The 19737-nt window shown below is 34.6% G+C and overlaps 1 protein-coding gene across 2 annotated transcripts in view; it reads right to left on the bottom strand.

Moving 5' to 3' along the window:
- The window catches only part of DENND1B (DENN domain containing 1B), a 287318-nt gene that overhangs the window by 63503 nt on the left and 204078 nt on the right, over positions 1 to 19737 (bottom strand). For both annotated transcript variants that reach the window (XM_053606348.1, XM_053606349.1), the window contains one exon: positions 8885 to 8986. In XM_053606348.1, the coding sequence (XP_053462323.1) occupies positions 8885 to 8986 (102 nt within the window). The remainder of the gene's footprint in view (positions 1 to 8884; positions 8987 to 19737) is intronic.

Below are 19737 nucleotides of genomic sequence, written 5' to 3'. Positions count from 1 at the left end.
GGAAGCTTGGAGAGGTGGAAGTAGATAAAAAACATTAATTATAATAACATGGGATAAACGGTATAAGTCAGATATAAGACAGAATGATCAGCATAAAGGTTGACATTTGAAGAGGATATGGAAGAATGACAGGAAGCACGTTAACACTGGTGGTGTGGTCAACCCATGCAAAGCATTACATCGTGAAAGATAACGTTTGAAGAAATTTTCAGTGTGATTAGACATTGAATTAGAATAGGAAACTGGGCAAGGATTTAAAGCCCAGAGGAAGATCAAACACTGTATAGTGGGTAACTCTCCAAGAAAATACCAGAACCAGAATACAAAGCCAAGTCTGTTGGATTCCAAACCAATATTCTTTTTTTTTTTTCAGTTTTGGCCGGGGCTGGGTTTGAACCACCTGCCACCCCCAGTGTATGGAGCCAGCGCCCTACTCCTTGAGCCACAGGCACCGCCCTCCAAACCAATATTCTTAATGGTATAACAGACATGTCACTAGTGACACACGGTGGTGACCAGGATTTCAAAGCCAGAAAATGAATATGTATATCTAACTGAAATCTTAATTTTACTTAAGAAATCTTAATTTTACTTAAGATTTACTTAAGATGAAAGGAGGAGGACGGTAATTTAACCAGTAATTTATTTTAGATGTTTTTCATTTAACACTGTGTTAAATGACGCTGTACTGTGGCACATAATGCACAGTGTGTCTGAATGTTTTAGAAAATGCAGAATGCTTCCTAAAATTTGCTTTTCAATGGGCTCTTACACCCAGCTCCTCATACTTGTTAAAACATGTGTCCTCGGGTGGTGCCTGTGGCTCAAGGAGTAGGGCGCCGGTCCCATATGCCGGAGTGGCGGGTTCAAACCCAGCCCCGGCCAAAAACCACAAAAAAAAAAAAAAAAAAAATGTGTCCTCTTCTGCCATAAGGAGCACTTTGTTGAATAGAAACGTTTGAAAAATACACATTTACACTGCTTTATGAAAGGTGGGAAAGATTTTGATGGAAAAAAATGAGATTTTTCCAGTTTGAATATCCCCTATCATTTTTCTTCCCAATAGAGTTAGAATTTAGACAAGCAGAATTATTTTGAAAAGAAAGGTATCTATCTTAACATATTTGTGTTCCTTCACAATTACAGAAATTTCTTAACAGTGACCTACATTACCAGTTGAAAGGACAGACGTTCATGGAATCCTCAGGTTTATGTCTCTGGACTTGGCTCTTGGATTGACACACTAACTTCAGTTATGGTTTCAGCAATAGCAAGTGTATAGTAAAACGATGCCTCCTCCTCCACCCCCCAAAAAACCTTTTAGTTTCAGTGGCCTCAATGACAAAAAATATACACGAGAAGGTAATTTCCTTTATTGTGTTAGCATAGCATGAAATAAAGGTAAAAGGCTTAAAAATAATGGCTTAACTTTTTAAAAAGCTTCTACCTAAAGAAAGATGGTGATGTCAGAGTCACGGATTTAAGGAGCTGTTTCTGGGATTCCTTCCAAATCCATTATCTAAAGAGGAATTCATCTAAGTGGAACCTACTATCACCCATTTAAGCTATGTTTATTTAAAAGTATCGTGGAATGTTAGAGCTGAAAGGTATCTAAAACTTAGTGATCCTTTTACTCTAATTCTTGTCACAGATGCAGAAACTGGGGCAAAAAAAGAAGTCACGGCCTATTGCTAGCTAATGTAGAAATATTAAAAATGTTTGTTTTAATACAGTACTTACTTGAAATATAAATATTTTAAAGAATTAATAGCTTAATAATGATAAAGCAAGCACAGCTGGTAGCCAATGCCTGGCTAAACGGATTGCTGAGTTGGGGGATATGAGATGATGTTAATCAAAGGGTAGAAAGATTCAGTTCAGCAAGATTAAGTTTTAAGATCCAATGTGTAACACAGTAACTATAGTTAAAATTATAGTTGTATATATGAAAATTGCTAAAAGATTAGATAGCAAATGTTCTTACCACACAAAAAAGTCCGTGAAGTGATAGATATGTTAATTGATATAATCATACTATAATGTACATAAAGACATCAAAATCTCACATTTTAATCAGTATAACCTGGTTCTGTGTACTCTCAATGAATCCCCAACAATAAAAAAAAACTCACACACAAATTAAGACAAATAAAAAAAATAAATCTTACATTGTACTCCATAAATATATACAATTACTATTTTCCAACTAATTTTAAAAAAATCAATACACGATACCATTGAAATATTAAAACATATAAACCAGGGGAATGCTGCTCTTCCTGAGTCCCTCCCTTTGTGCCCTTCCCTCTCTCTAGAAAAACCCACTCTTCTTTCAGCTCATCCGTTCTTTGCCTTTCTTTGTGATTTTAGCACATAAATGTTTACCTAAATAATATGTTCCTTTTTTGTTTGTTTTTATAATTAATATCTTTTTCTCTTTTTTTTATTGTTGGGGATTCATTGAGGGTACAGAAAACCAGGTTACACTGATTGCTTTCTTAGATAAGGACCATCTTTATTGTGTCCCACCTCTGAAAGGTGTACCACACCCCTTGTCCCTCCACCTCTCCCTCCTTCCCTTTCTTAACTGTCCCCATCCCTCAGCTCCCATCATATACTAGGACCTTAATTGTCCTCATTATCAGAATTGAGTACATAGGATTCTTGTTTCTCCATTCTTGTGATGCTCTGCTAAGAATAATGTGTTCCACATCCATCCAGGTTAATATAAAAGATGTAAAGTCTCCATCTTTTTAGTGGCTAAATAGTATTCCATGGTATACATATATCACAGGTTGTTACTCTTTTCCTGGGTTGGTGGGCATTTAGGCTGCTTCCACATTTTGGCAATTGTAAATGGAGCTGCAATCAACAGTCTAGTGCAAGTGTCCCTGTGGCAGAAGGATTTTTTTTCTTCTGGGATTGCAGGATCAAATGGGTAGTCTAGCTTGAGTTCTTTGAGAGTTCTCCATACTTCCTTCCAAAAAGGTTGCATTATTTTGCAGTCCAACCACTGTGTAAAAGTGTTCCCTTCTCTCTTCATCCACGCCAGCATCTACAGTTTTGAGACTTTGTGATGTGGGCCATTCTCACTGGGTTTAGATGGCATCTCAGGGTGCTTTTGATTTGCATTTCTCTAACAATTAGAAATGATGAGCATTTTTTCGTATGTTCATTAACTATTCATCTGTCTTCTTTAGAGAAGGTTCTATTCATCTCTCTTGCCCAGTGATCTAAGGGATTGTTGGCTCTTTTATGTTTATTAATTTGAGTTCTCTGTAGCTCCTAGTTATCAAGCTTTTGTCCGAATCATAATATGTAAATATCCCTTCCCAATGTACAGGTTGTCTGTTTGCTCTAAATAATATATTCTTTGGATTTTCTTGCTTTTGAACATCACACACAAGGCCTTCTCATATGCTATCTTCAGTGGCTAGCTCCTTTCATTTAACTCATTTGTTTTCAGTTTTGCTATAGTTCATTACCCTGATATATACAGTCTTCTATTACATGAATAGAAACAGTTTATTTTAGTAATGGTGGACATCTAAGATTGTTTCCAGATTTTGCTATTATGGGCAAGTTTTGGTCAACGGCTTTTGTTGGATATTTTAGAGAGCAACTCTTGGGACATAAAAAAATTCACTTGTTTAATGTAGAGTGGTAGAACAAAAGTGTTTTCTAAAAAACTTGAAAACTTGAATTTACACTACAAAAAGAGCTATAACTTTGTCCCTCGCTCCCTCATACAAACTTAGGATTTTCAGTTTTGTTTTGTTTTTTTAATTTGGCCGATCTAGCAAATGTGAGGTAACATTTAATTGTGTTTTCTCTTTTCTTTTTTTTTTTAAACATTATTGGTTTTTCTTTTCTATTTCAAAATACTAAAGGGGTACAAAACTTTCTGTTGCATGGATAGCTTTTGTAATGCTCGAGTCAGAGAAGTAAGTGTGTCCATCGCCTGAATAGTGTTCATTGTATCTGTTAGGCAGGTTTTGCCCCCTCCTCCGCTCCCCTCACTCCTGCTTGATTTCCAATGACTTTCATTTCCCTCTGTGCATGTGTGCACCTTCAGTTAGTTCCTATTTATTACAAGTATACATGTTAGTGTTTTCATTCTTGACATATTTCATTTAGGATAATGGTCTCCAATGCCTTCTAAATTGCTACAAAAAGTATGAATTCATTTTTATGGCTGAGTAGTACTCCATGGTATACGTATACCACATCTTTTTTAATCCACTTATGCGTTGATGGGCATTGGGTTGATTCCACAATTTGAAATTGTGAACCGTGCTGCAATAAACGCATTCAAGTGCAGTACATGTTTCTTTTTGATAAAATGACTTCTTTTTCTTTGGGTAGATAACCAGTAGCATGACTGCTAGATTGAATGGTTGGCCTACTTTTAGTTCCCTGGGGAATCTTCAGACTGTTTTCCATAGAGGTTGTACTAATTTGCAGTCTCACCAACAGCGTGTAAGCATTTTTATCTCTCTGCATCCATGCCAGCATCTATTGTTTTTAATAAAACCATTCTGACAAGGGTAAGATTGTCTCTATTACAAATGAGGTTAAGTATCTTGGATATCTTTATTAGCCCAGCCATTTTCTTCATCTGTATGTGTCTATTAAAGTCTTTTGTATAATTAAATTAGATCATATATTTTTATTGGCAAGTGGGAGTTCATGTTTTTAATTCAAGATTTTTAGTCCTTGGGTGTTTTATATGTTTTGCAAATAACACATGGTGTCTTTTGATGACCAAGAGTTCTAGATTACAATAAAATCAAATTTATTAAGCTATTCCTTCATGTGTTAAGAAATATGTCTCTAAAGTAATAAAAATCATGGCAGTTTAGTGTCTTTCTTTTATATATATATAAATTGTGCATGCTAGGAGTTCCAATAGGAATAGCCATCACCTTTCTCAGAGGGAAACTTACAGTATTTGAAAAGTAAGTACGATATCACAGAAAATATCTTCAGTCATGCCTTTTTTTCTAGTTTTTATCATGAATAGCTATTAAATGTTATGAAAACCCATGGTATCTGTTGAGATTATCTAATAATTTTCTCCCATAATCAAAATAGTCTATTATATCATTTAATTTTTGGTATAAATACAATTGGTATGAAGTAGTATCATTTTTACATATTACTAGAATGGGTTGAAAACATATAAATTCTTTCATCTGTGTCCATGAGTGAGACTGGCCTATAATGTATGCTTCACATCCTGTCTCAGATCAGGTTCTGGAATCAAATGTATCTTTGCCTTACAAAATAAACTGGAAAGCATTTCTTTGTGACCATACTCCAAACAGAAATTTTTTCTTGTAATTTGAATTGGAACCATTCAATCCTTGAATATGTTCGAAGCACCTGCTTGTCTTACATAATCAATACTATGTATATTAAATTTAACCCACATTTATCACTTCCTTCGCTGTTGCTTTTCCTTCTTTCTTGCCTCTCAGATCTTCTTTCTTGGATATTCCACCTGAGGAAACTTTCTATTTCCCAAAAGTACCAGTGTCTCCTTACAGTACTTTCTGCTATTGGTGAGGTAGTCAAGGTTCAACCAGAGAAGAACCAGTTAAGAGATTATATATTTACACACACACACGAGTTTTGTGTGTGGCTTACATATGAACGTGAATTGGCTTACATGATAGTGGGGGCTAGCTGAGCCCATCAGTAGGGAAAGGATAAGCAGTCAGAAAGAAAAATCATGGGCAGACTTGAACCCGTGGGCAGGGGCCGGAGCTATCATCCATAGGTGAATTCTTGTCTCTCTCAGGGAGTCCCTACTCTTGTTTTTACAGCCTTCTGAGTGATTCAGACAGGCCCACCAATTAGGTTATTGAGTATAATCTGTCTTACTTACAATCAAATGATTAGGGACTTTAATTGTATCTGCAAAATTCCTTCACAGCAAAACCTAAATTAGCATCTGACTGAATAAATGAGAACAGCAGACTACCCAAGTGGACACAAGTGGCGAATCGGGTGAATTTCCTCATGTCATTCTTATAATTAAGAGCTGCTTTAGCTGGCTGAGGATTCTAGGTATTTTTTTCTCAACACATTGAAGATACCATGGCAATATCTTCTGAATTCCACCACTGCTGATATGAAATTATTCCTCTGAAGGCGATCTTTTTCCTCCTGTTATTTTTTTAAAATTTCCCTCATTCTTTAACGTTTTTACAGCTGAATATGCTGTGTGTGTGTGGGTTTAGATTTCTTTCCTTTTTTTTTTTGTGAGGGACAAGGTCTCACTCTGACTCAGGCTGGTCTGGAACCTGTGAGCTTTGAGCTTAGGCAATCCACCCACCCTGGCCTCCCAAGTTCTGGGATTATAGGTGTGAGCCAACACGGCCTGCCAGGGTATAGATTTCTTTTTCTTTACTCAGCTTAAATTTGTTAGACTTCTTCAGTTTACAAAATGGTTGGGTCTGACAATTAAGTTGTGAACTAGCCATGCGTATGCATGACTTGTACAAACAAGTCAGATGGAGCACGTATTCTTCCGCATACATTGTGCAAGGGTTTGTATACACTTTACACCCTTCTCTTAATCTTGCTTTTCTTTTTTATTTCTTTTCTTTTTTTTTTTTTGTAGAGACAGAGTCTCACTGTACCGCCCTCGGGTAGAGTGCCGTGGCGTCACACGGCTCACAGCAACCTCTAACTCTTGGGCTTACGCGATTCTCTTGCCTCAGCCTCCCGAGCAGCTGGGACTACAGGCGCCCGCCACAACGCCCGGCTATTTTTTTGTTGCAGTTTGGCTGGGGCCGGGTTTGAACCTGCCACCCTCGGCATATGGGGCTGGCGCCCTACCCACTGAGCCACAGGCGCCACCCAATCTTGCTTTTCTTACTCAATATCTCATGGAAATTCCTTCAATTCAGCTGACATAGTCCTATTTTCTCTTTTTACTGATGGGGTTCCTTGGTGTGAATGTACCACAAGTTACTCAGTCATTACTGTGTGAAGATTTTTGCCTTTCAAAACAAAGACTCTTTGAACATATACCCTCATTACACCTGTTTCGGTGTCTATGTTTGCTCAGGGGAAAGTCTTTCCACAGATTCATCCAACAGGATTAAGCAAAAGAACCACATACTACTAGTCTATCCATCCTTTCTTTAATAAGAGTTAAGAACAAACTTTACCTGGGGACTAATACCAAACCTGCCCTGGGTCTTCGACCTCCATCAACAGCAAGTTAAGGACTTTGAATGGGGCTCTAGTCACACTAGGTCCTATGATACAGAAAATGGGGAGCAGAGAACCCAGGCAATTCTCAAAGACATGCAGAGCCAGCAAGAAATAAACCTTTGTAGAAAAATTTACTGTTTTCTTAACTTTATCAAATGGAATCTAGTTACAAAAACTCATGGTCAAAGGGAGTTAACTTTCTCATCTACCCATGATTCATTCTTTGATCCCCACATACAATTTTATCTTTACAAATCAGTTTTGATAATGGAAGATAACATTAAAAGGGAATTAATATGGAACCCTACAGGCATACACTGTATTAGTAGCATGAAACTGTACTATGCTACACTTTGGCACTTATAAAGCATCACCGTTTGATCTTCCTTTCAATCCTAGGAAGTAAGGCTAGGTGCTGCTGCTCACGCCTGCAATTCCAGCACTTTGGGAGGCTGCAGCAGGAGGATTACTTGAGGTCAGCAGTTCAAGATCAATCCTGGGAAGTAATTCAGTCTAATCTTGGAGTCTTCTTGGAACAAAAGGCTCCTAAAGTAATCCATTCCATCTTTGGAAATTCACAAGACAGTTCTGATCCTGAAATCCACTCTCTTAAAGTTTATATATAGAATAGCTCTAACACTTTCCTCAAGGTAAAACTTCACATATTATAAGATAGATCTCCCATAGAATATTTTCTAATCTCAGATTTTTTTAACTTTCTCAGAATAGACAGCAGTATTAAGTTGTTGCCATGCTGATTTCTTTAATGACCTAATTTGAAGTTTATTTTGAATAATATAGTATTGTTTCTCCTAATAGTCCAAAGAAATTGCTACTGGAATTTTAGCATCTCAAGGGCATTATTGGATTTTTTAATTCATGTTTGTATCCTGGCCGGAGCACAGTTTATAACATTGTATGACAAATTCTTCATTAAATGTTGAATTCACAATGAAAACTTTATACTTAAAACTGTCATGTAGAAAAGAAAAAGCAAGTGGTAAGAACTTAATTTATATTATGTAAATAGAAACTAAGACACTCCAAAATTTAAGAAACTTGCTACCACCATACATTGGATTGACACAAGCATACATCTAAACTTTCTGATTCTGATGTCAAGCTACTGCTTTTTTGAAATAACAATTACATTATCTTAACAAAAAAAACATGACATACAGCAAAATTATGAATTTTACTTTGAATTTATGCTTACAAAACTTAAAAGTTAGTTCACTATTCACTTTATGAATTATTTTCTAAATTAGATTATACTAGACCAGTCCTATAAAAAATAGTTTGGTTATCCTATCAATCTACCATACCAAAATAACTACTTATAAGATGTGCTACAAAAAACTAGTTAAGTTGCTTTTCCTTCTGTGTACACATACTCTTTCCTTCTGTGTACACATACTCTTCCTCAGTGAGATATTAACCTTAACAACTTTTGATGAGGATTTTAATAGCAAAGTTATCACATAATATTTCTTCAGTATTAGGACATAACTATTTAAAAAGTTACAAAACAGAGAAAAATTTCCTGAAATTCTAGAAAAAATATTACTCATAGTTTGAACATAGTTTTATCGTAATAAAATTGTGTAACAATGACAATACTTTGTTACAAAAGATAAATGTGGAGGTCCACTCTTACCTGCTTAAATAGTTGGAGGTTAACTGCAGTTTCCAAGAACTGTTTCATCACACTTGAGCGGTGCTTTACAAAACTCTCCTCGCAGAAAGTGATGGGCTCACCCTAGATGGAAGTAAAGATTTTAAGGGCATCAATAAAGGTCAGTTAGAGAGAATCATTCCCTTTAGGGAGGCACACGAAGAGTCACACAGGGAACATGAGACACAGAAACAGACCCTTATATAGAATATGTGGATTTCAGGGTAATAGAAATCTTCCTCCATAAGCCTATAGTGTAAATTTCTGATCAAGGATCCCCTGGGCTCTTAAAATTGCTTAATTTCATTTTTTCAAATCCCCTAAAAATAAAGATTTGAATTATGAGTATCAAAAACAGGATACATACCTGAAAAGGACCAATAATTTCATTTAATCTTGATCAGAAAACATTCCTCCTGTAACAACTGCTGCAAGATTTTTGCCATTTATATAGCTTTTATGATCATTAATTTATTTTTAATTTAATGAAAAGGTTTTACAATCACCTTATCTTAATGATCTCAAATGGAACTCTGATTGGATACCCATCCAGGAAAGTCCTACCTGGCATCTGCTTTTATTAATCCTTTTCAAGTGTCCTGTGGAACTCCACTAAATGCTCCTCCTCTCAATTAGCAAAAACTTAAATCTCAAGTCCTACAGAATCTACTTGTTCCACGTACTCCCTTACATGTTTACGGGAAATCATCACTGACTAGCTGATCCCCACAACCTGCTCATGCCCTCAACAGCACCATGCTTCCCTGCCCACTCAGCACATGAAGATAAGAGCTGAGCGTTATGATCAAAAGGAAAACCAAAACTAATGACAATGATCCACTTATCACAATGAATCTTATAGCAATCTTTATGCTGCAGTCAAAAGGAAAAAGTGAGACTGTCCACCCTCTAACAGAACTTTGAAAAAAATAATAATTATAATATAACTTTAAGGAAGACTTGGTGTCTTAACGAGAGCTATCTTTAAGTAAAATTCTAAAAATAGGTTTCTGCATAAATAAAATAACAAGAGTAACTATATAATTCAACTGTTGCTATATTCTGATGAAATAAATGACACTATAGAACTGCACTGTCAAATACAGTAGGCACTAATCACATGCACTATTTAAATGCACATTCATTAAGATTAAATGAATTTTTTTTTCTCTTTTTTTTTTTTGCAGTTTTTTTTTTTTTTTTGGCTGGGGCTGGGTTTGAACCCACTACCTCCGGCATATGCGTCGGCACCCTACCCCTTTGAGCCACGGGCACCGCCCAAGATTAAATGAAATTTAAAATTTAGTTCCTCAGTTATATTAGCTACATTTGAAGTGCTCAATAGTCACATGTAGCAAATGGGTATTGTATCAAATAGCAGAGAAACAAAAAATTTTCTTTAGGATAAAAGGTATTGGATAGTAATTGTTATAGAAAAAAATCAAACAAATTATTAGAGAAGACAATGCAATCATTTATTAAGTGTTGCACTCACAAGCCACCAGCTAATAATCCATAATAAAAATGCCATTATATTTTTGGGAAGAGGCATGAAGAAAAGTTGATTAATGAATACAAATACACAGAGGAAACAACACCTAATGTTAGATATAAGTAAGATGACTGATTATTACAACCTATTGAACATTATTTAAAATAGCTACAATAGTCAAATGCTTTTAGTATTAAAAAAAAAAAAAGCAAATTGCCTAAGCCCAAGAGCTGGAGGTTGCTGTGAGCTATGATGCTACAGCCCTCTACTGAGGGTGACAAAGTGAGATGCTGTCTCTAAAAAAAAAAAAAAAAAAAGCAAATATTTAAGATGATGGATATGCCAACTACACAGATTTTATTTTTATAAATTATATGAGTATATTATATTATATTAGCACATGTACACTGAAACTATGTGCATCTATTAAAATAAACAAACTGGCTGGATGTAGTGACTCATGCCTGTAATTCTAACATTCTCAGAGGCTAAAGTGGAAGGCTCTCTTGAATGCAGGAGTTCAAGACCAGCCTGAGCAAGAGTGAGACTCAGTCTCTACGAAAAACAGAAAAATTGGCTGGGGATGGTGGTACGTGCCTGTATTCCCAGCTACTCAGGAAGCTGAGGCAGAAGGGTTGCTTGAGCCTAGGAGATTTAGACTGCAGTGAGCTACCAGGATGATGTCACTGCACTGTCTCAAGAAAAAAAAAGAAAGAAAGAAATATAATTTAAAATTCCATTATACATTTTATACTGATTATGCCAATCTTGAGAGCTGTAGAATAGCTTTTAAATTACATAGTTGTAAAATTTTACTAATTTACATAAATGTATTTGGATAACTATATATCCAAATCAACTTTGGATTTTATTACATAGATTTATTTTCCCCAAACATCTAAGGAAGTATTACATTGCCATCAATGATTTGTCTAAAAGTTGCTATTAACTTGCCACAATTACAGGATTTATAAACTAAGAACAAAAAGCAACAGATAACCCTTGTAAAACTCTACTATTTTCATATGCCTAGTCCTAGTATTATACCTAGTTACAACTGGGAGCCCCCAAAATGTCTTATGATTAAATAAATAAAATAACAAGTGAGCTAAGCCTTGTTCTGATATATTATCATTTCAAAAATAAATACAAATTTTAAAATGAAAATAGTTGCTTCTAATGGAAATTCTGATATCACTGCCATTACAAAATGATCAGACTGATGATAACTTTGGATTTTATTACATAGATTTATTTTCCCCAAACATCTAACGAAGTATTACATTGCCATCAATGATCTGTCTAAAAGTTGCTATTAACATTGCAGAAAAATACTTTTCAATTCAAATATAAAGTTCTACCTACAATTGAAAAGTTTAGACTCCCTATGATATAAGCAAGTATCTCTTTTGATTGGAAAGAGTGGAGGCTAGGAAGATGGAAAATTTCAAGGCAAGGAAAAATAGCTGAGACTAAAGTTTAACCTATGCTTTCTTAAGAGCTGGGTAGAATTTAATTATTAGCCAATGTGGATTAATCCAGAAGAACTCTCTTCTTATTAATCTTTGGAACCCCTTATTAATCTTTCAGGGGTGTCCAATCTTTTTTTTTTTTTTAATCTTTGCTACACATTAGAAGAATAAGAGTTGGCTAGGGCCACAGATTAAATACAAAAACACTAACGAAAGCTGATTAGCCAAAAAAAGGTCTGTGCATATTTTTCGTGATATTCAACACCACAGAAAAGTAAAAAAAAGTCCTCACAAAATCAGCATGTGGGCCACAGGTCACAGGTTGGACACCCCTGCTTTACATCTTTCCACAGAAGTAAAGACAAAGCTCACATTTGCTATTCACAGACTTGTGATACCACAAATCATGGCAAAGGTTAACTAAAACTTAAGACTGTATTTTGTTTGGTATTATCAGAATATTATTAACTAAAACTTAAGACTGTAATTCGGTTTGTTATTAACAGAATCTCTAATAACAAAAGACAAAGATCTGACACATTAAAATTTTCTTTCAGGGAAAAGAAAAATAAATCTTGATTAACAATGCTCTAAAATGTTCTATATAAATGCACAGGAGCTGCCTCAATTATCATCTTTAGGACCCTCGATTATTGTCATCTTTGGCATATACACTATGTAATAGATTATAAATGAATCCTCAGTATGAGTTCTTTTAAATCAAAGCTGAGTCAAATGGCATGAGAATAATTCTGCCTAGGATTTTAGCCCAGGTTGTGAGAGTTTGAAGTTTATGTGGTTAACTAAATTGCTAAATATTTCATGGCAAAATCAACAGGATTTGTTTATCAACTCATATGCAGCAATGTTTTTCAAAGTGTGATCCAGGAACTGAGATCCAGGGTCTTCAACATCAAACTATCCTCATAGTAATGCAAGATGTTACTGGCCCTTATCACTCTCATTTTCTCATAAGATCCAGTGGAGTTTCCTGGAGGCTACATGACAGGTGAAATGCAACAGACTGAATGTAGATTAAATACCAGATCCGGTTGACTTCCATTAAGTCAGATATTGAGATTTGAAAAAAAAGGTAAAGCAATGATACTGTTCTAAATTTTTTGTTTAGAAAGTATTTTTCATAAAAATGTGTTTAATGTTAACCTAGAATGGGTTTATATCATTGTTTTAATATAAATAAATGGGTATTAAATTTTTATCAGTTTTCTTTTTTTTTTTTAGAGACAGAGTCTCACTTTATTGCCCTTGGTAAAGTGCTGTGGCATCACAGCTCACGACAACCTCCAACTCTTGGGCTTGGGCGATTCTCTTGCCTCAGCCTCTCAAGCAGCTGAGACTACAGGCACCCTCCGCAAGGCCTGGCTATTTTTGTTGTTGTTGTTACAGTTTGGCTGGGGCCAGGTTCAAACCCACCACCCTCAGTATATGGGGCCGGCGCCATACCCACTGAGCCACAGGCACTACCCCAGTTTTATTTTCTTTTTGATACATAATATTTTTCATATTTATGGGTTATACATGGTCATTTATTACATGCATAGAATGTGTAATGACCAAGTTGGGGTATTTAGGGTATCCACCACTTTTGAGGGAACAATGCAAGTTCTGTCTTCTAGCTATTTAGAAATACACACTTGTTAACTATAGTTACTCTACTTTGCTGCTGAATGATAGAAATTATCTAACTCTGTACCCATTAATCTATTTCTCTTTATCCCCCTTCACCAGCTTCTAGCACCTATCATTTTCCTCTATCATTCTACTATCTTTTATGAGTTCAACTTTTTTGGCTCTTACACGGTGAGTGAAAACATGTGATTCTTGTTATTTCTCTGTCTGGCTCATTTCACATAATGTGATGACCTGCAGTTATATGTACCATGTTGCTGCAAATGACATGACTTAATTCCTTTGTTACAGCTGAATGTACTCTATTTTATATCTATAACATATTTTCTTTATCTTTGTCCACTGATGAACACTTGGCTTGAGTCCTTAAGTCGCTTAAGGAGAAGAGCAATAGCCAAGTTCCTTGTGTACGCTAGATATTAGTTCCTTGTTAGATTAATAGCTTTCAAATATTTTCTCCCATCAACAGGCTGTCTCTTCACCTGTTGATTTTTTTCCTTTGCTGTTTAGAAACTTTTTAGGTTAATATAGTCCCATTTGTCTATTTTTTTTTTTAGTTGTCTGTGCTTTTAAAGTCTTAGCCATAAAGTTGTTGTGCAGATCAATCTGCTAGGGTATTTTCCCTATGTTTTCTTCCAGGGTTCTATAGATTGGAGTTTTATGTTTAGATTTTTAATTCAACTTTATTTGATTTTTTTGTATCTGGTGAGAGACAGGGGTCCACTTTAATTTTCCTGCACATAGATATCCAATTATTCAGCACCATTTATTGTCCTTTCCCCAATGTATGTTCTTGGTATCTTTGTCAAAATTAAATTTGCTTTAAATATGTAGATTTATTTTTCAGTTCTTTATTCTGTTCCATTGGTCTGTGTATCTATTTTTATACCAATACCATGCTGCTTTGGTTACTATAGTCTTGTATTATATTTTGACATCAGGTAGTGTGATGCCTCAAGCTTTCTCTTTTTTGCTCAATTGCTTTGGCTATTCTGACTTCTTGGTTCCATACAAACTTTAGAATTGTTTTGTCTATTTTTGTGATAGGGATTACAACTGAATTTGTACATTGCTTTGGGCAGTACTGTCATTTAAATGATCTAACTTTTCCAGTCCATGAACACAGGATGTCTTTCCATTTTTTGTGTCTTCTTCGAATTCTTTCATCAGAGTTTTGTAAGCTTTCTTTTTAGCAATCTCTCACTGTTAAATGCACTCCTAAGTTTTTAATTGTTTCATCTAGTTTTTATAGCTGTTATAAATGGGATTGCCTTCTTGATTTCACTTTTGGCTATTTCATTTTTAGTGTATAGGAACATTACTGATTTGGAGTGTTTGTTTTGTATTGTGCAAGTTTACTGAATTTATCAGCTCAAAGAGTTTTTAGGTGGAGGCCTTTGGATTTTCTAAATATAAGATTATGTTATCTGAAAACAGACACCATTTGACTTCCTCTTTTCAATTTGGAAGCCTTTTATTTCTTTCTCTGGTCTGACTGCTATAGCCAGGAAAGTGGGCATCCTTGCCATATTCCAGTTCTTAAATGAAAGACTTTCAGCTTTTCCCCACCCAGTATAATGTTAGCTATGGGTTTGTCATACATGACCTTTATTATTTTGAGGTATATGTGTTCTATGCCTAGTTTGTCAAGTGTTTTTAGCACAAAGGAATGTTGAAAAATTCCATCAAATGTTTTTCTGCATCTAAGAAATCATATGATTTTTATGATTTTTGTCCTCATTCTATTGATGTGGTACGCAGCACTTATTGAAATGCATATATTAAACTTATTTTGTGTCCTTAGCATAAATTCGGTTTGTTTATATATTATCTTTTTGACAGGCTGCTGAATTCAGTTTACTAATATTTCATTGAAGATTTTTTTATCTACGTGCATCACAGTTATTGGCTTGTAGTTTTCTTATTTTGTTGCATCCTTGTCTGGTTTGGGTATCAGAGTAACGCTGGCTTTGTAGAAAGAGGGAGAATTCTTTTTAATTTCCTAAAATAGTTTCAAGAGGATTAGTGTCAGTTCTTCTTTATAAGTTTGGCGGTATTTGGCAGCTTTTCTTAGTTGGGACACTTTATTACTGATTCAGTGTCACTACTTGCTATTGTTCTGCTCAGACTTCTATTTCTTCCTCATTCAATCTGGGTAGGTTGTACTCATGAGGATTTTACCCATTTCCTCCAGGTTTTCTACTTTGTTAGCATAAAGTTGTTTATAATTGTTTCTGAAGAGACTTCAGTGGTATCAGTTAATATATTTCCCTTTTACTTCTGATTTTGCTTATTTGGGTCTGTGCTCTTCTTTTCTTGGTGAGCCCAGAGAGTAGTTTGTCAATTTTGTTTATCTTTTCAAATAACCAACTTTTCATTTCATTGATCCTTTATATTTTTTAAGTCTCTATTTTGTTCAGTTCTACTCTGATCTTTATTTCTTCTTTCTTTCTGTTAATTTTGGGTTTGGTTTATGTTCTAGTTCTTTGAGGTACACCCTTAGATTATTTGAAATCTTTCTACTTTTTAGATGAAGACATTTATCGCAATAAAATTCCTTCTTAGTCCTGCTTTTGTTTATCCTATAGATTTTGATATGTAGTGTTTCCATTTTCATTTGTTCCAGGAAATGTTTATTTCTATCCTTATTCCTTCATTGACCCAGTGGTTATTCAGGAACATGTTTAATTTTTATATTTTCCAAAGTTCTTCTTGGTATTGATTTCTAGTTTGATCTTGGTATTGATCTTTGTATTGATTCCATTTTGATCTGAGATGAGATTTGACATGATTTCAATTTTTTTTTGTGGTTTTTGGCAGGGGCTGGGTTTGAACCCACCATCTCCGGCATATGGGACCAGCGCCCTACCCCTTTGAGCCACAGGCGCTGCCCTGATTTCAATTTTTTAAATTTGTTCAGACTTGTTTTGTGGACTACCATATGGTCTATCCTAGAGAAGAGCCCATATGCTGAGGAGAAGAATGTGTATTCTGCATCTGTTGAGTAAAATGTTCTGTAAACATCTAGTAGGTCCTACTGGTCTAAAGTCTAGTTTAAATCTACTGTTTCTTTGCTGATTTTCCACATTTGAGTTTTAATTTCTATTATGATAAACAGTGATAGATATACCCCACATAAATGAAAGATCTTTGATGTCCTTGACAATATTTAAACATGTACAGACATCTAGAGACCAAAAGTTTGAGAACTACTGATATATTGGAATACCTGGGGTTCAAAAATGACTTCCAGATTTCTATATTGAGGGTCTGAAGGTATTATTTATTAGAGACTGGAAATACAGGATGAAAAACCAGGTTTAGTGAGAACTGATAATATCAGTGTTGGCATTGTCTAAGTGGAGTCTGAGATGGGGATTCTTATTCCATTGATTTTTTGATGGATTAGTCTTAAGAAAAAAGGTATTAAAGGAAATAGGACAGGACAGGAGAAAAGTCAAGCAAAAATGTGTTCCAACTGGAAATTAGCTTCAGACAAACACCCTGGGAAAGCACTAATTATACCATAGAGTTGATTCCACCTTGAGGCAAGAAAGCTAGTGTCTTAAACTCCATATCATTGGCTGTGGTCTTCCATGCTGAAGGGGGACACAGGCAAAGAAGAGAAATGAACATAGTTTTCTTTGCGAGACACCTCCCAGTTAGCCAAGGCTAATTTTTCACTGAACGTGACACCAATAAGTACTGTGGGTCTGTGCAGGATACCAAACAATCGCCACTACATCATGGTAAAGGCAAGAAGCTTATAGGACAAAGATAAAAAACTCCCATTAGGAAAATATGTCATTTAATGTACACTCAAATTATCTGTATAGAGTTGAGTATAAAGTTAAGGTGATCACTCTATTTACTGAAAAGGATTTAGTCAATTGAGAAATACCCATCTATAAACTATTGTTAAAAGTGTTAAATTGTTTATTGACAGAAAAGTAAGAACACAAACATACAGAAAAGTAAGCAAATAAACATATTCTATGGAGATATAGAGCAATCAGGTAGAAACATAAAACAATAAAAAAGAAAAATTCTTCATGATAAAATTCTAGTATTATAAAGTAGCTGAATATTTTGCTCCATGGAACAGTGATGGGGAAAAAAGAAAGTAATTAAAATCCTGATCACTTTGATGGAAATGTAAACAAAGAAGCATAAAATATTAGGAAAACTAATTTGTAATAGAATGGAAATAAGGTTCATATTAAAAAAAAATAGAAATAGACATTCTAGCAAAGATATACCAACATTTCTTGCCATTACATTTTGGTGTCATATCAATCAACAAACACCAGGAAGAATCAATAGCATTAGGTACTGTACAAAGAATCTTGCTAGGTAGTCTGTTATGAATAATAGTAAAAATTATAAAAAAAAAAAAGTGAAATAGTACTTTTCTTAAACCATACTTGATTTACCTTTAAATATAGTTCAAAGTGATTTACTTTTTAAAATATAAATCAGAGTAGAAAGTAGAATGTCACTCAGTCACTTGAAAACAAATAATAAGCAGGAAGAAAGAGGTATCATTAAAGCCAGAGTACTAGAAACTGCATTTCACTCTTACCTGATATCTTAATACGACCAAGCAACTGGCAGTGACAGAAATATAGTTAAACTTCCCTGCAGGGGGCATAAATCTAGCCCATATGGGGCATATCATATACCTTACAAAGTTTTGGATTATCTTCAACAAAAAAGTAGCAATTTCTCCCTCCTCTGACCTGGATCTTCCTGTTTCTTTCTGAGGCACTTATTTTCTGTCTTATATTAAAAGTTATGTTCATATAATCTGTGAATTCTTGAGGTCAAGGACTAGATTCTTATTTATCTCTGCAGTCTCTGTAACACCCAACACAGTACTTTGTATTTGGAGTGCTAAATAAATCTGTACTAGGGCCTAGGTGAATGATTTATACAGGATAATTAAGCCACACATAAGACATGGATAAGGTAGGGCTATTTTTCTACTCTAATATTACATTCAACTTCACAGTGGATCATTACTGACTTAACATCTGGGTTGGTTTGTACGTTTTTAAGAATGGATATCTTTAAAGTTCTACATTGTACTCTATAGTAGAGAACTTTGCAAACGCAAGAAATTACTTAAAACATACACTAGATCTCATGCTACATGAATGAGCATAATGGACCAAGAGTTCACACTAAAAAAAAATTAAGGTATCATTAAGAATAATACTATGCAAGATGTGAAATATCAATGTTATACTTAATCAGTTTCTTAACTGAATTTAATGTGTAATGTCACCATTACATAAGGAGTATAAACAAACCAAGCAAAAATGTCTGCATTGATGACTTACATAAATTTTAAAATGTCTGAAAGACTACGCTGTCAGGTGTCTTACAAGAATATTCAAATATGTGCAGATTTTCACAGAATTATTACTATTATTAATAAGCAGTTTTTCAGATTAGACAGCATTTTTCTTCCAAGCGCCCCAAACATCATTATGTAAGGTATAGCAAGTATACTTTCAGACCTTGTTAACCAGGAAACCAATAATTACTTTATATTGCTGAAGTCAATGAAAAAAACCTCATATTCAAACATCAAACTTCAATCATCAGCACCAAAATCTTCTGTTTGTAAATGTTATTGTACTAGTTTATCCTACAATTACTGGATCTGTCTTGAAAAAATATAACTACCTACCAATGTTCCATTTGCCTATGGTTCAACAACCTAAGATATAAAAAAGAAACCATTTTTCTAAATTAGACATTGCTATTTCTAGTATTTTGGTTAAACTTTAACACTTAGAAAGATTAATAAATTATGTATTAATTTTGTACATACTCTGAAAAATAATACTTTTCTCTCCCACAGTTTAAGAAAATTAGAAAAACACTCTCCATTCTCATGAAACATATTATCAATGATATAAAAATGGAAACTTCACTACAAATGTCCCTGGTTCTACCTGTCCCATAGTACTTGTAGAGAAATTTTACATCATTGCTAAAACAACTAAGCAAAATATTCTCCCTGTTAAATAAAAAAAAGAGCAGAAAGAAAGTGTCATGAATGCAACTTAAAGCCAGATACACACCAAATATTTGTATTTCCTTGTAGCAACCATCTCTAAAGTCAAACGGTCCATCAATACTCAAGCATGGATAATGAGACTAAGGTACACCTAAAATGTTTTAGTAACCATTAAACTGTAAGGCATGAGTAA

This window comes from Nycticebus coucang, chromosome 10, assembly GCF_027406575.1.
Source record: "Nycticebus coucang isolate mNycCou1 chromosome 10, mNycCou1.pri, whole genome shotgun sequence".
Lineage (NCBI taxonomy): Eukaryota > Metazoa > Chordata > Mammalia > Primates > Lorisidae > Nycticebus > Nycticebus coucang.
This window is presented reverse-complemented; position numbering and strand designations above follow the sequence as displayed.